Below are 13,749 nucleotides of genomic sequence, written 5' to 3'. Positions count from 1 at the left end.
AGTGAGCCCCAGTGATAACCCTGGAGTCAAGGAAAAAAAAAAAAAACTAAGCATAAAGAAAAAAACTTAAAGTTTGCATTGTGTATGTTTGTTTTATCAGACCATTGCTTAGCTCTTGCTTATGGTGGTGTTGGGGATTAAACCTGAGACTTAGGAGCCTCAGGCTTGAAAGTTGTTTGCATAACCATTATGCTGTCTCCCTGTTCCTGAGTTTATATATATTATTTCTTAGTATCTCTGTAAAACATTCTTTCCTTCTTTATAAAAAAAATAATAAAGTGATCATAGTGCTTTCCTTAGAAGATTATTGGGAAAAAAAAAAGAAAAAAAAGGGTGCTGAAAGGATTAAATGAGTAATGTAGGCAAGAGCATATGTTCATATGAGTGCTTGACATGCTATGTGCTCTGTGGTAGCTGCTAGAATATGACTGCTTTTTAATTTATTTTTTTTATAGGATGTATTTATTTTTCAGGGAGGGGGAGGAGAGGGAGAGAGAGGTATCAGAGGTGGTCTGGGAGGTGGTGCAGTGGATAAAGCGTAGGACTCTCAAGCATGAGGTTCTGAGTCTAATCGTCTAATCCCCGGCAGCACATGTACCAGGGTGATGTCTTGTCTCTCTCCACCTGCCTTTCTCATAAATAAATCCTTTAAAAACAAACAAACAAACAAACAAACAAAAACCAAAGAGGTATCAGAGGACTGCTCAGCTTTGGCATATTGTGCTGGGGATTTATTTAATATTTTAAAAATATTTATATATTCCTTTTTTTTGCCCTTGTTGTTTTATTGTTGTAGTTATTGTTGTTGTTGTTATTGATACCGTTGTTGTAGGTTAGGACAGAGAAAAATGGAGAGAGGAGGGGAAGATAGAGGGGGAGAAAAAGATGGACACCTGCAGACCCGCTTCACGGGCTGTGAAGCGACTCCCCTGCAGGTGGGGAGCTGGCGGCTAGAACCAGGGTCCTTATGCCGGTCCTTGTGCTTTGCACCACCTGTGCTTAACCTGCTGCGCTACCACCTGACACCCTTTTTTTAAAAAAAATTTTATTTTTATTATTTTTTTTTTAACCAGAACACTGCTCAGCTCTGGTTTATGGTGGATGCTGGGGATTGACCCTGGGACTTCAGAGCCTCAGGCTTGAAAGGCTTTTGCATAACCATTATGCTGTCTCCCCAGCCCCTCCCTAATTTTTTTTAAAGGAAGTTTTAAAAAAATATTTATTTATTTGTTTGATAGAGACAGCCAGAGATCAAGAGGGAAGAAGGAGATAGATAGATAGAAAGATAGAGATAGAGATAGAGATAGAGATAGATAGATAGATAGATAGAGAGAGAGAGAGAGAGAAAGATACCTGCAGCTCTGCTTCACCACTCGTGAAACTTCCCCCTGTCAGGACCAGGGGCATGAACCTGGGTCCTTGTGCACTGTAACGTGTGCGCTCAACCAGGTGCACCACCACCCGGCCCCTCTGGGGATTTATTATAGCTATACTGTTCCAGTTGTCTGTACTTTGAGTAGAGTTTTTGCTTTTCTTCATAATGATTTTACTCTTTATTTGTTGCATTTATACTTGCTAGTGTGTGTGTGCATGTGTGTTTTGTGTATGACTACTTTATTGGAGTTTAAATAATAGTGTATGTGGGGGCAGGGTGGTAGCATACCTGGTAGACCATACATGTTACAGTGCACAGGGATCCGGGTTCAAGCCCTCATCTGCAGGGGAGACACTTCATAAACAGTGAAACAATGCTGCAAGTGCTTGTCTCTCTGTCTCTCTCTCTCTTACCCTTCCTTCTCCATTTATCTGTCTCTATAAAAAAAAATGAAATAGTGTATGTTGGTGTGAATGGGATTTTCTTTACATTCAAGTAAAAGGATTTGGAAAACTGCTAATTTTATTTATATTATTTTTCCCCATCATTTTATTTGGTAGGACAGAGAGAAATTGAGAGGAGGAAGGGAGATAAAGAGGGAGAGAGAGAGAAAAAAAGAAGATGGAGAGAGAAAGGGCCAGGTGGTGGCACACCTGGTTAAGCACACACATCACAGTGCTCAAGGACCCGAGTTCGAGCCCCTGGTCCTGACCTGCAGGGGGAAAACTTGACGAATGTTGAAGCAGGGCTGCAGGTGTCTCTTTTACTCTCTGTCTCACCCTCTCATCTCAATTTCTCTATCTCTGTCTAAAAACAAATAAAAAGATTAAAAAAGAAGTGAAGAAAGAAAGAGAGGGAGGGAGAGAGAGAAAAAGACACTTGGGAGACCTGCTTTACCACTTGTGAAGTGTCCTCCTACTGGTGGGGAGCCAGGGACTCAAACCTGGGTTTCCTTTCTTTCTTTCTTTCTTTCTTTCTTTCTTTCTTTCTTTCTTTCTTTCTTTTCTTTCTTTTCTTTTCCTTTCTTTCTTTCTTTCTTTCTTTCTTTCTTTCTTTCTTTCTTTCTTTCTTTCTTTCTTTCTTTCTTTCTTTCTTTCTTTCTTTCTTTTCCAAAACACTGTTCAGCTCTGGCTTTTGGTGGTTTGGGGGGATTGAACCTGGGATTTTGGAGCCTCAGGCATGAGAGTCTTGTATAATCATTATGCTATCAAACTTTCAAAATGTACAGTTTGTTAAAGTTACATGCCTATACTTATCCAAGCGATTCTGATATTGCTGTTTTTTTTTTTTTTTTTGATATTGCTGTTTTGAAAAGAACGATAGTTCTTTCCCCGTTTGCCACCTTCTGCTCTAGTTTGGATCTTTGTCCCCTCTCTTACTGCTGTGAGACTTTTTTCCTTCTGATTTTTTTTTTTTTTTTTTTTTTAATAAGACCATTCTTCAGCTCTGGCTTATGTTCCTGCCAGGAACTGGATCTGGGATCTTGAAACTTCGGGCGTGAAAACTGTTTGTATAACCGTTATGCGATCTCCCTGGTTTTCTTCTGAGACTTTTTTTTTCCCTTTCATTGCCCTTGTTGTTTTTTTATTATTGTTGTTATTGATGTTGTCATTGTTAGATAGGACAGAGAGAAATGGAGAGAGGAAGGGAAGACAGAGGCGGGAGAGAAAGACAGACACCTGCAGGCCTGCTTCACTACCTATGAAGCGGCTCCCCTGCAATTTGGGAGCTGGGGGCTCGAACCGGGATCCTTCCACTGTTCCTTGCGCTTTGCGCCACTGCACTTAACTCGCTGTTCTACTGCCTAGCTCCCTCTTGTGAAACTTCTAACTAGTCGTAAAAGCCCTGTTGTGAAATTTGTAATTAGTTCTCTAATCTGGCATCCATTCTGCTGCCATAGTGTTCTTTGATATATCACTCTGGTTTGGTCACTCCCTTTTTTAAGCCTGTTATTAATTCTTCACAGTCTATTAGGTTTTAAATTACAGGGTACTACTGTAAGATCCTCACAACTTGACCTATATCAGCTCATTCTAGTTAACATTTTTTATATGAATATATTTTTAATTTTTTAATTTATTTTAAGGAGTGACAGATATAGAAATAGGGAGATAAGAGAAAAAGATAGACACACACACACACACCAAAGACCAAAGCACTGTTCAGCTTTATCTTAAGGTGGTGTTATGGATTGAACCTCTGGCTTGCAAATCTGGTGCTCTAAAACACTGAGCTGTCTCCCCAACTCCAAAACTTATCATTTTAAACAGCGTCTGTGTACAATAAAGGGTCTAAAATCTGGGAAGCAATGGTGCAAATATCATCTGCACCTCTAAGAACTTATTGAATGCAGACTTGGGTGCCACATTTGCAGCGAGAGATTGACAAAGCGAGAGACTGATGTAACTTGGAGCCTTGGCAACGGAGTGTGACTTTTATAAACTAGGAAGACTGGGTGTGTAAAGAAAGTACCAAGGGAAGTTATAAGAGTTGAAGTTATAAGAGTTCTTTTGCATATTTGGCAAAACTCTGAAGAGGGAATAAATGTTTTTGTCATTTCAGAAGCCAGACTGAACATCAAAAGAGAGTGATTTCTATGCAGGGACCGTTAACAGAATGCAAAGACTTTTCAACAGCAACTGCCTCTTCAGGTAATGAACTCAGTTTCTGTGAGATTCAGGTGGAGATTGAGTTGTGATCTGGCAGGATTACTTTCCAGTTGTGAAGACTTTTTTTAGTGCCCAGGAAGTAGCATAGTGGGTAAAGTAGTGAACTCCCTCCCGAGCATTAGGGCTGGAGTTCGATCCCCTGCATGGCATGTGCTAGAATGATACTCTGAGGGGCTGGGCGGCGGCGCACCTGGTTAAGCGCACAGGTTAGAATGATACTCTTGATTCTCTTTCTCATCAATAAAATTAACTTTAAAAAGGATTTTTTTGTTTTTGTTTTTAGTGGGCAGGATCTGAATTTGCCCCCTAAAATTATAACTCTGATTCTTTGTTTTTCATTTACAAGGTTTCTGAGTTTCACAAACCCCAGGTACAGGTGATCCCAATTATTTACTGTACGTTAACGCATTAGTCATGATGTTAAGTGAAGTATACTAGTAGTCTTACTTAAACCTCACAGTAATCCTACATAGCAGGAGCTGTTTCATTTTATAGACGAGGAAACTTGCCTATGACAATGTAGATGACACATAATAGAGGCTGAATTCAATACCAGGTTACTGGGCTCTAGGGCCTATGTGATTCTCTCTGTCTCATGCTACTCTCTGGGTATGTTACCATTTTGTTTAATTTTTTATTTAATATGTGACTTATTTCAGGAATATCATCATACATGTCAAGTGGGGTGTTTATTTTATATTAAATTTATTAAAAATTCTTACTAGTGGGGGTCGGGTGGTAGCACAGCGGGTTAAGCGCACATGGCACGAAGTGCAAGGACCAGCGTAAGGATCCAGGTTCAAGCCCCCGGCTTCCCACCTGCAGGGGGTTGCTTCACAGGTGGTGAAGCAGGTCTGCAGGTGTCTATCTTTCTCCCCCTCTCTGTCTCACCCTCCTCTCTCCATTTCTCTCTGTCCTACCCAGCAGTAGCAACAACAATAAACAACAAGGGTAACAAAAGGAAAAAATAACCTCCAGGAGTAGTGGATTCATAGTACAGCCCCAGCAATAACCCTAGAGGCAAAAAAAAAAAAAAATTCTTACTGGTGATATAGTAGTGGTTTAGAAGACTATATATAAGGGTATAGTTTTGCACTATGCTCTAGATGTGATATCTGTATTGCCTATAAATAAAAAGCATTAAAATTATTAAAATTAAAATTATTTTTTTAAAATGCAGTGCCTAGGAATGAGCCAGGGCCTTATGTATGTGCTGAGCAACCTTCCTAGCCTGTTTTTTTTCTCATTATTTTTAGTGAATGTGTGTGTGTGTGTACACACATACCATACATCTATCACTCATGGAGCTACTGCAGTGCTATCCATGATGTTTCCTATTGTTGCCAGCGCTTGAACCCAGGGCCTCACATATAGTCAGTTGTATGTTCTTGACCCTCTGAGCCAACTCCCAACCCTAGGATTTAGGTTCTTGACCTGAGATTCTTCTTTTTGAATATAGTATGAATGTAGGCCCATCCAGTGTCTAGGCTTGAGGGTCTGTCCTCTCTTGAAAGAGTGCACTCTCTTACTCTCAGCCTAGCCATGGGCAGATGGTTTGTCCAGGCCTTGGTGGGCTAACACTTTCATCCCAAGGCAGGACTCCTGTGACTTCCTGCTGTGCCTCAGGCCTGTGGGCCTAAGTTTCACCTGTGACTGACAGTGTGCCCAGGATGGGCTGGTAGGACTTCTGGTCTCTACTCACTTCTTTTCCCACTATTGAATCCCCCTCTTTTATTTCTTGTATCTGATGATTTCCTCTTTTCATTCTGAATTTTCATTATGTAATAAAGTTCTTATCTCTTTTATGGACTGGGAGGTGGCACAGTATATAAAGTTTTAGACTCTCAAGCCTGAAGTCCTGCATGTGCATGTGCCAGAGTGAAGTTTGGTTCTCCTTCTCTTTCTCCTCTTTCATAAACAAATAAATAAATAAATAAATAAATAAATAAATGTTTGTTTGTTTTTTGCCTCCAGGATTATCACTGGGGCTTAGTGCCTGCACCATGGATCCACTGCTCCTGGAGGCTATTTTTTCCCCTTTTGTTGCCCTTGTTGTGGTTATTATTATTGTTACTGATGTCATTGTTGTTGAATAGGACAGAGAGAAATCCAGAGAGGGGAGGAAGACAGAGAGGAGGGGAAGACAGAGGGGGAGAGAAAGATAGACACCTGCAGACCTGCTTCACCGCCTGTAAAACCACCCCCCTGCAGGTGGGGAACCGGGGGCTCAAACCGGGATCCTTACACCGGTCCTTGCGCTTTGTGCCACGTGCACTTAACCCACTGCACTACCTCCTGACCCCCCCCCCCCATTTTTTTTTAAGTTCTATATTTTCTCCCACATTTGTATTGGTTAAAATTGGAAAGGGGAGAGGTTTTTTTTTTTTTTATTGAATAGAGACAGAGAAATTGAGAGGGGAAGGGAAGATAGGGAGAGAGACACCTGTAGCACTGCTTTAGTGCTCAGGAGACTGGCTACGGAAGAAGGGCAAACGCTAGAAGAAGTGCTCAGGGATCTTCCCTTCTGTAGGTGAGAACCAGGGGCTTATACCTGGGTCCTTGTGCATGGTAACGTGTGTGCTCAACCAAGTGTAACACCACCCAATCCCCTTAGCTAAGTTTTTTTCTTCTCTTTCCTTTCTTCCTTTCCTTTCCTTTTTTTTTTTTTTTTTTTTTTTTTTCCCCAGAGCACTGCTCAGCTCTGGCTTGTGGTGTGGGGGATTGAGCCTGGGACTTTGAAGTCTCAGTCATGAGAGGAGAGTCTCTTTGCATAACCATTATGCAATCTACCCCCACCCTCAGTCTTTTAATCTTATATAAACCTAGGGTCAGGTGGTGGTGCACCTGGTTAAGCACACGCATTACAGTGTGCAAGGACCTGGGTTCAAACTCCTGGTCCTCATTTGTAGGGGGGAAAGTTTCACAAGTGGTCAAGCAGGGCAGCAAGTGTCTCTTTATCTCTTCTCCTCTTTTTCTCCCCCTCCCATCTCAATTTCTCTCTTTCTCTATACAATAATAAATAAATATATATTTTTAAAAAACACACAAAGAACCCCCCTCTTCTTAAAAAAAGAATCTTATGGGAGTTGGGCGGTAGTGCAGCGGGTTAAGCACAGGTGGCGCAAAGTGCAAGGACCGTGTAAGGATCCTGGTTCGAGCCCCCGGCTCCTCACCTGCAGGGGAGTCGCTTCACAGGCAGTGAAGCAGGTCTGCAGGTGTCTATCTTTCTCTCCCCCTCTCTGTCTTTCCCTCCTCTCTCCATTTCTCTCTGTACTATCCAACAATGACGTCAATAACAACAATAGTAACTATATCAACAATAAAAACAAGAGCAACAAAAGGGAAAATATATTAAAATATATTTTAAAAAATAATCTTATATAAACCTTAACACCCTTTTCAATAAAAATACTGGGGAAAAGACATATGAAGAAAGCTGGCAAGATAGCTCACTTGGACCATGCACCTGTTTTGTCCTGCAGGTGACCCAGGCCTCAGATCCACCCCCACCACATTGAAAGCCTCTTGCTGCTGTGATCTCTTTCTCATTCTTTCTAGTTCTCTTCTTTCTCTTTCCCTCTCTGAAGCTCTCTATCTCTATTTGTTTTTCTGTCTTAAAAAGTCAACCTGGAGTGGTGAAACCCCAGTGATGACAAAATAAATATTTTTTTTAAATACTCACTTTTTTTAAAGCTTTATTTATTTGATAGAGACAGCCAGAAATTGAGAGGAGAGGAGGGGGGAGATATAGATATCATTTTGTGTATATAGATATCATGATATCTCCCCAGCACTCACCACTTACTGCTTCTTTTTTTTTTTTTTTTCTTTATTGGATAGAGACATTCAGAAATCGAGAGGGTGTGAGGAGATAGGGAGAGAGGCATAGAGGCACTTGCAACACTGCTTCACCACTTGGAAAGCTTTCCCCCTGAAGGTGGGGACTGGGGGCTTGAACCTGGATCCTTGACCACTTACTGTTATACTTTTTTTTATATTTATTTTCCCTTTTTGTTGCCCTTTTTTTAAATTGTTGTAGTTATTATTGTTGTTGTTATTGATGTCATTGCTGTTAGATAGGACAGAGAGAAATGAAAAGAGGAGGGGAAGACATAGAGGGGGAGAGAAAGATAGACACCTGCAGACCTGCTTCACCACTTGTGAAGCGACTCCCCTGCAGGTGGGGAGCCAGGGGCTTGAACTGGAACCCTTACGCTGGTCCTTGCGCTTCGCACCACATGTGCTTAACCCGCTGCGCTCCGCCCGACTCCCTACTGTTATACTTTTTTTTTTAAGTTAAACTAATTAATTTTTTTTTGTCATTACTAGGGTTTCACAACTCCAGGATGAAATTTTATTATTTTCTTTAAAGATTTTATTTATTTATTCATGAAGATAGAAGGTGAGAGAGAGAGAGAGAGAAAGAACCAGACATCACTCTGGTACATATGCTGCCAGGGATTGAACTCAGGACCTCATGCTTGAGAATCCAATACTTTATCCACTGCGCCACCTCCCAGACCATCATTTATTTTTCTTAAGATATAAATAGAGAGAGAGGGAGAGAGAGACACCACAGCACTGAGGTTACCTTCAGTGCTACGGGGGCTGGGCCCTGACCTGGGTCCATGACAAAGCAGTGCACTACCCAGAGAGTGGCTTTGCTGGCCCTGTTGCCCTTTTACTGTCATTTTAAAATTAGGGCAGAAACAGTGCCATGTCCATGTACCTGTTTGTCAGTCAAAAATAGGAAAGCTAGAGATGGAGAAATCCATATAGTAGGCAAAGGTAAAAGAGCCTGTTTTCTGGTAGAAATAAAGGCAGTTCTTTCAGGCTTTTCAGGGCATCTGTCAGTTTTCTTGGCATTTGACTTGCTTCTCTTTTTATGTCATTCTGTCTTGCAACCTCCTTCCGAACATCTTGAATCTCTGTTTTTTTTTTCTTAGTTCAGCTCCATCTTCCCTTCTGTACTGCCCAAGCTTACCCTAAATAACCGAGTCTGTTTCCATGGAGAAGTGCTGAGATTTCTGGAGCAACCAAAAATCATGTTTATTCAAGCCTGTTTGCTCCGCCTACCCCTACTGCCCACATCTTCCACCTTCCAAAATCATTAAAATAAAATAAAAAAGCAAGACAACTTGCCACCAAATTGCTAAGATTCCGTTTTTATTGAAAGTCAGACGTTTTTGTTCAGTTGTTACAAACTGAAGGTTCTGTCTGGTCTGGAAACACCTTTAAGAAGACCCATTAACTAGAACTTGTGTGGGTGGAGTGAGAGCCTAGTTTATTCTATTTTGTTTTGTTTTCTTTTTTAAGATGTATTTGTTTTCGGACGAGGGACAGAGGCCAGGGCACTGCTCTGTTCTAGCATATGGTGGTGTTGAGGATTGAACCTGGGACCTCTGGGACCTCAGGCCTGCAAGTCTTCCACTATGCTACCACTTCCCACTGCTCTATGTTCCCTGTTCCAAAATCGTTTTGAAATCATTTTATTGATAGATTAAAAGAGTTGGTGACTTGCACCAAAGTAAAGGACTCTGGAGGGGAGAGGGGTTTTCAGGTCCTGGGACATGATCGTGGAGGAGGATCTAGGCTGGGGGTGAGGGTGTTTTGCAGGAAACAGAAATGTTACACACATACCAGCAACTGTACTCACTGTAAACCAGTAATCCCCCAGTTAAAAAAAACAACAACAATAAAACAACATAAGCACAGAGGCAAACAACTGTTTCTAAGACTTTTGACAACTCTGGTGATTATCTTTGAGAAATAGGAGGGTAGGGATACGGAACTTTGGTGATGGGTGTGGCGTTAAGCTAAACATTGTAATCTTAAAATATTCTCATCCACTGTTAATCACAAATAAAAAAAATGAAAAAAATCCTGATGAACTGGTAGAAGGGGTGTCTTGGTTGAGAATGGAGAAACTACTGGAATACAGAATGTACAAAGTGAAAAGATTAAAATATCACCATCTCATGTGGGGATTTGTTTCATTTTTATTTTTTTTAAAGTGCGTGGGCACATGGATTTTAAGTGGAACACTTAGGGAGGATCTTGCTTATAGGTTGCAGACACTTGCACACAGGTTTATTCTCGGGATGAATATATGCTGCCATTTGTTTTGCAGATTGAGGGATTGTTAGTGATATGCTTTCCTAAACAGCAGAAAAATCGAAGATGTCTAAACAGTTCGTGGCTTTGACAGTAACCGCCCTTCTGGGCATGGCAGTGGGGGGGTTTGTGCTGTGGAAAGGCATTCAGAGCCAGAGGAGGCGGAGGAGTAAAAGCAGCGGCGTCACCCCACAGCAGCAGAAAGCTCAGGGCGGGACAGAGCCATCCCCTCCGGAAGACCCGCTGCACTGCACTGCCCCCAGAGCCTCGTGGGAGCAGAGGATCCTGGAAGCCAAGGTGGTGACTGTGTCTCTGGAGGCAGAGTGGCATCAGATCGAGCCATTGCTGAGGAGCCAGTTAGAAGATTTTCCAGTGCTTGGAATCGACTGTGAGTGGGTAAGTTAAAAAGGCCAAAATAAAATACATGAACCTTTTTCAAGTGTGCCCTTGAACAGAGTAGAGACAAAAAAAATTAACAGAGCTGGCTTATTTTCAGCTTATAAATAGATTTTAGCAGATGGACAAGCTGCTTCTTAGAATAGGTCAGGTTTATACTTGAACCAAGGCCAGGAGCTTAGTAACCAGTGTTTGAACCCAGTGTTTTCTTAACTGGTTAATTTTTCTTCTCTTTTAAAGATATTTATTTTCATGAGAAAGAGACAAGACCATTGCTTGGTTCTGGCATATGGCAATGCCAGGAATTAAACCTGTGAGTTCTAGGGCATCAGGTATAAAAGTTTGCTGTGCTAATTTGTATTATCTCCCCAGCCTCCCAAATGGTTAATTTTTCTTTTTTTAAATTTTTAAAAAAATATTTATTCCCTTTTGTTACCCTTGTTTTATCGTTGTAGTTATTGTTGTTATTGATGTCATTGTTAGATAGGACAGAGAGAAATGGAGAGAGGAGGAGAAGACAGAAAGGGGGAGAGAAAGATTAGACACCTGCAGACCTGCTTCACTGCTTGTGAAGCAACTTCTGCACGTGGGGAGCCGGGGTTCGAAAAAAAAAGTGCACATGGTCACTTTGCACCATGTGCACTTAACCCACTGCGCTACCGCCCAACTCCCTAATTTTTCTAACAGTTAATTGCTTTGGGGGAGTTGGGACATAATTGTTCTGAGAATAATTGGGTACACCTGATCTTCTGTCCTCTGATTCATAGATTCTAGTCGTGCAGTCATTTTCAAGATAGTATTTCATTATCTTGTGACTTTCATACTGATGTTGAATATAACATTAGTTTCACCCATCTCCTTTCTTTGCTATTAATCTCTCCTTACCCTCCCAAATTTTGGATTCATCTCTCTCTCTTTTTTTTTTTTTTTTTGCCTCCAGGGTTATTGCTAGGGTTCAGTGCTAGCACTAAAATTCAGTGTTTCTGGCAGGCTATTTTTTTCAATTTTATTGGATAGGACAGAGAAAAATTGAGAAGAGAGGGAGAGAAAGACACCTGCAGACCTGCTTCATGGCTTGTGCAGTGACTCCCCTGCAGGTGGGGAGCCGGGGGCTCGAACCAGTTTCCCTGTGTGGGTCCTTGTGCTTTTTTTTTTTTTAATAATAGCCCAGAATAAGCATCACCTTACATATTTTCACGGCACAACAGTCAATATGGACCAGAACTTTACAAAAAAGGGAGGTACAGCTTCCCTAATTCCTTCAGTGAGTCTCTAAAATTCTTTTTAGCGTCCTTGTGCTTTGTACTATGTGTGCTTAACCTGGTGCGCTACTGCCCGGCCCCCAATTTGTCTATCTCTGTATATCTCTTCTGTTTTTTCCTTAGTGTAAACCCTAAGTTTCACTCCTCTGGGCCTTACCAACAACCTCCCGACTGGCCTCCCTTGAAACAAAAACATTTTAAAAGTCTAAATAAAGGGTAGGGGAGATAGCATAATGGTAACAAAAATGGCTTCCGTGCCTGAGGCACCATGGGTCCCAGGTCTAATCCCCAGAACCAGTGTAACCCAGAGCTGAGTAGTGGTCTTGTAAGAAAAATAATTTTTAAAAAATTTTCTTTATTGGGGAATGAATGTTTTACATTCAACAGTAAATACAGTAGTTTGTACATGCATAACATTTCCCAGTTTTCCTTAAAACAATACAACCCCCACTAGGTCCTCTGTCATCCTTCTTGGACCTCTAATTCAGCACACCATGTGCTGAAGATCATGTCAAGAGTCTGGTCTTCTGTCATCAAAGGAGACATACGCCAGAATAGTTGCTACGAAATTATGATAGTTTGGTAAGAGACTTAGATGCTAATGCAGTGGCATGGTGGTAGCCAACAAGAGTTTGGTAATGTGGGGGAAAGTTTGGTCATCACACATGCCCTGTACCTTAGCTACTGAGGCATTTTTGTCGTCACTGGAGTTTTAGTGCTCCAAGCTGACTTTTTCAGATAGAAATGGAGAGACCAAAAAAAAAAAAAAAAGGGAGGGCCTGGTGATGGCGAACCTTGTTGAGTCCACAACGTTACCATGAAGAAGGACCTGGGTTCGAGCTGTTGCTCCCCACCTGCAGGGGAATGGCTTCATGAAACAGGTCTACAGGCACCTCTCTGTCTTTCTATCTCCCCCTCTCCTTGCCATGTCTGTCTGTCCTACCAAAGAAAAAATAAGAAAGAAAAATGGCTGCCGGGAACAGTGGATTCATAGTGCTGGCACCCCAACCCCAGAGATAATCCTGGTGGCAATAAAAAAAAAAAAAAAGACAAAAGAGAGCCGCCACAGCACCAGAGCTTCTCCTACTGTGGGAGCTCCAACCTGGGTCACCCTTATAGCAAGGCAGGCGTGTCTTCCCAGGTGAACTGTCTCGGGGGTTTAATGTATTTCTTTACATCTATCATGGTGGTAGTAGTAGTGGTAGTTTATACCAGTGACCTTGAGCCAGCAAGAATGGATTAAGTGCTAGTGTGAATGTTGCTTGTTTGTAAGTAGTCTGATATTTGGTGGCTCCATTAAGAAGCTTCTCTCTAAATTTATCACTCTGATGTGTCATTCTGATGAACCTAGTTGCTATTTTCTCGTATACTTCCTGTTAGGGATTCAGAGATATATGGATGTGAGGGCTGGTATCTGTTATTAATTTGACATTCTTTGAAAGTTGCCTACCCTTCTTTTTTGAATATTTTATTAATTTATCTTAATGAGAGAGATATAGACAGAGACCAGAGCATTTCTTAGCTCTGGCTTATGGTGGTGCTGGGGATTGAACCTGGGACCTTAGAGTCTCAGTCATGAAAGTCTTTTACATAACCACTATGCTGTTTCCCCAGCACACTTTTTTTTTCCCCTTTTAATATTTTTTATTATCTTTATTTATTGGATAGTGACAACCAGAAATTGAGAGGGAAGGGGGTGATAGAAAGGGAAAGAGACAGAGAGACACCTGCAGCAAAGCTTTCCCCCTGCAGGTGGGGACCAGGGGGTTTGAACCCAGGTCTTTGCACACTGTAACATGTGTGCCCAACCAGGTGCACCACCACCTGGCCCCCCCTTTTTTCATTTAAATTAGAATCTTTAGGGTTTTTTTTTTCAATGCTTTTATGTGTTTTTAACTTTAATTTTTTTAAGATTTATTTATTTCAGTGAGAA

General features: G+C 41.5%; 1 protein-coding gene across 7 annotated transcripts in view; it reads left to right on the top strand.

The window, feature by feature from the left end:
- EXD2 (exonuclease 3'-5' domain containing 2) overlaps positions 1-13,749 on the top strand; it is a 66,462-nt gene that overhangs the window by 14,133 nt on the left and 38,580 nt on the right. For 5 of the 7 annotated variants that reach the window (XR_009545287.1, XM_060174750.1, XM_060174748.1 and 2 more), the window contains 2 exons: positions 3,938-4,026; positions 10,175-10,554. Coding sequence is in view for 4 of the 7 variants with exons in the window: in XM_060174750.1 (XP_060030733.1) it covers positions 10,225-10,554 (330 nt within the window). In the remaining 3 variants the exon portion in view is untranslated. The remainder of the gene's footprint in view (positions 1-3,937; positions 4,027-10,174; positions 10,555-13,749) is intronic. The other 2 variants (XM_060174752.1, XM_060174751.1) reach the window with 1 other exon arrangement.

The sequence above is a fragment of the Erinaceus europaeus genome, chromosome 16 (genome assembly GCF_950295315.1).
Source record: "Erinaceus europaeus chromosome 16, mEriEur2.1, whole genome shotgun sequence".
In the NCBI taxonomy this organism is placed as follows: Eukaryota; Metazoa; Chordata; class Mammalia; order Eulipotyphla; family Erinaceidae; genus Erinaceus; species Erinaceus europaeus.
This window is presented reverse-complemented; position numbering and strand designations above follow the sequence as displayed.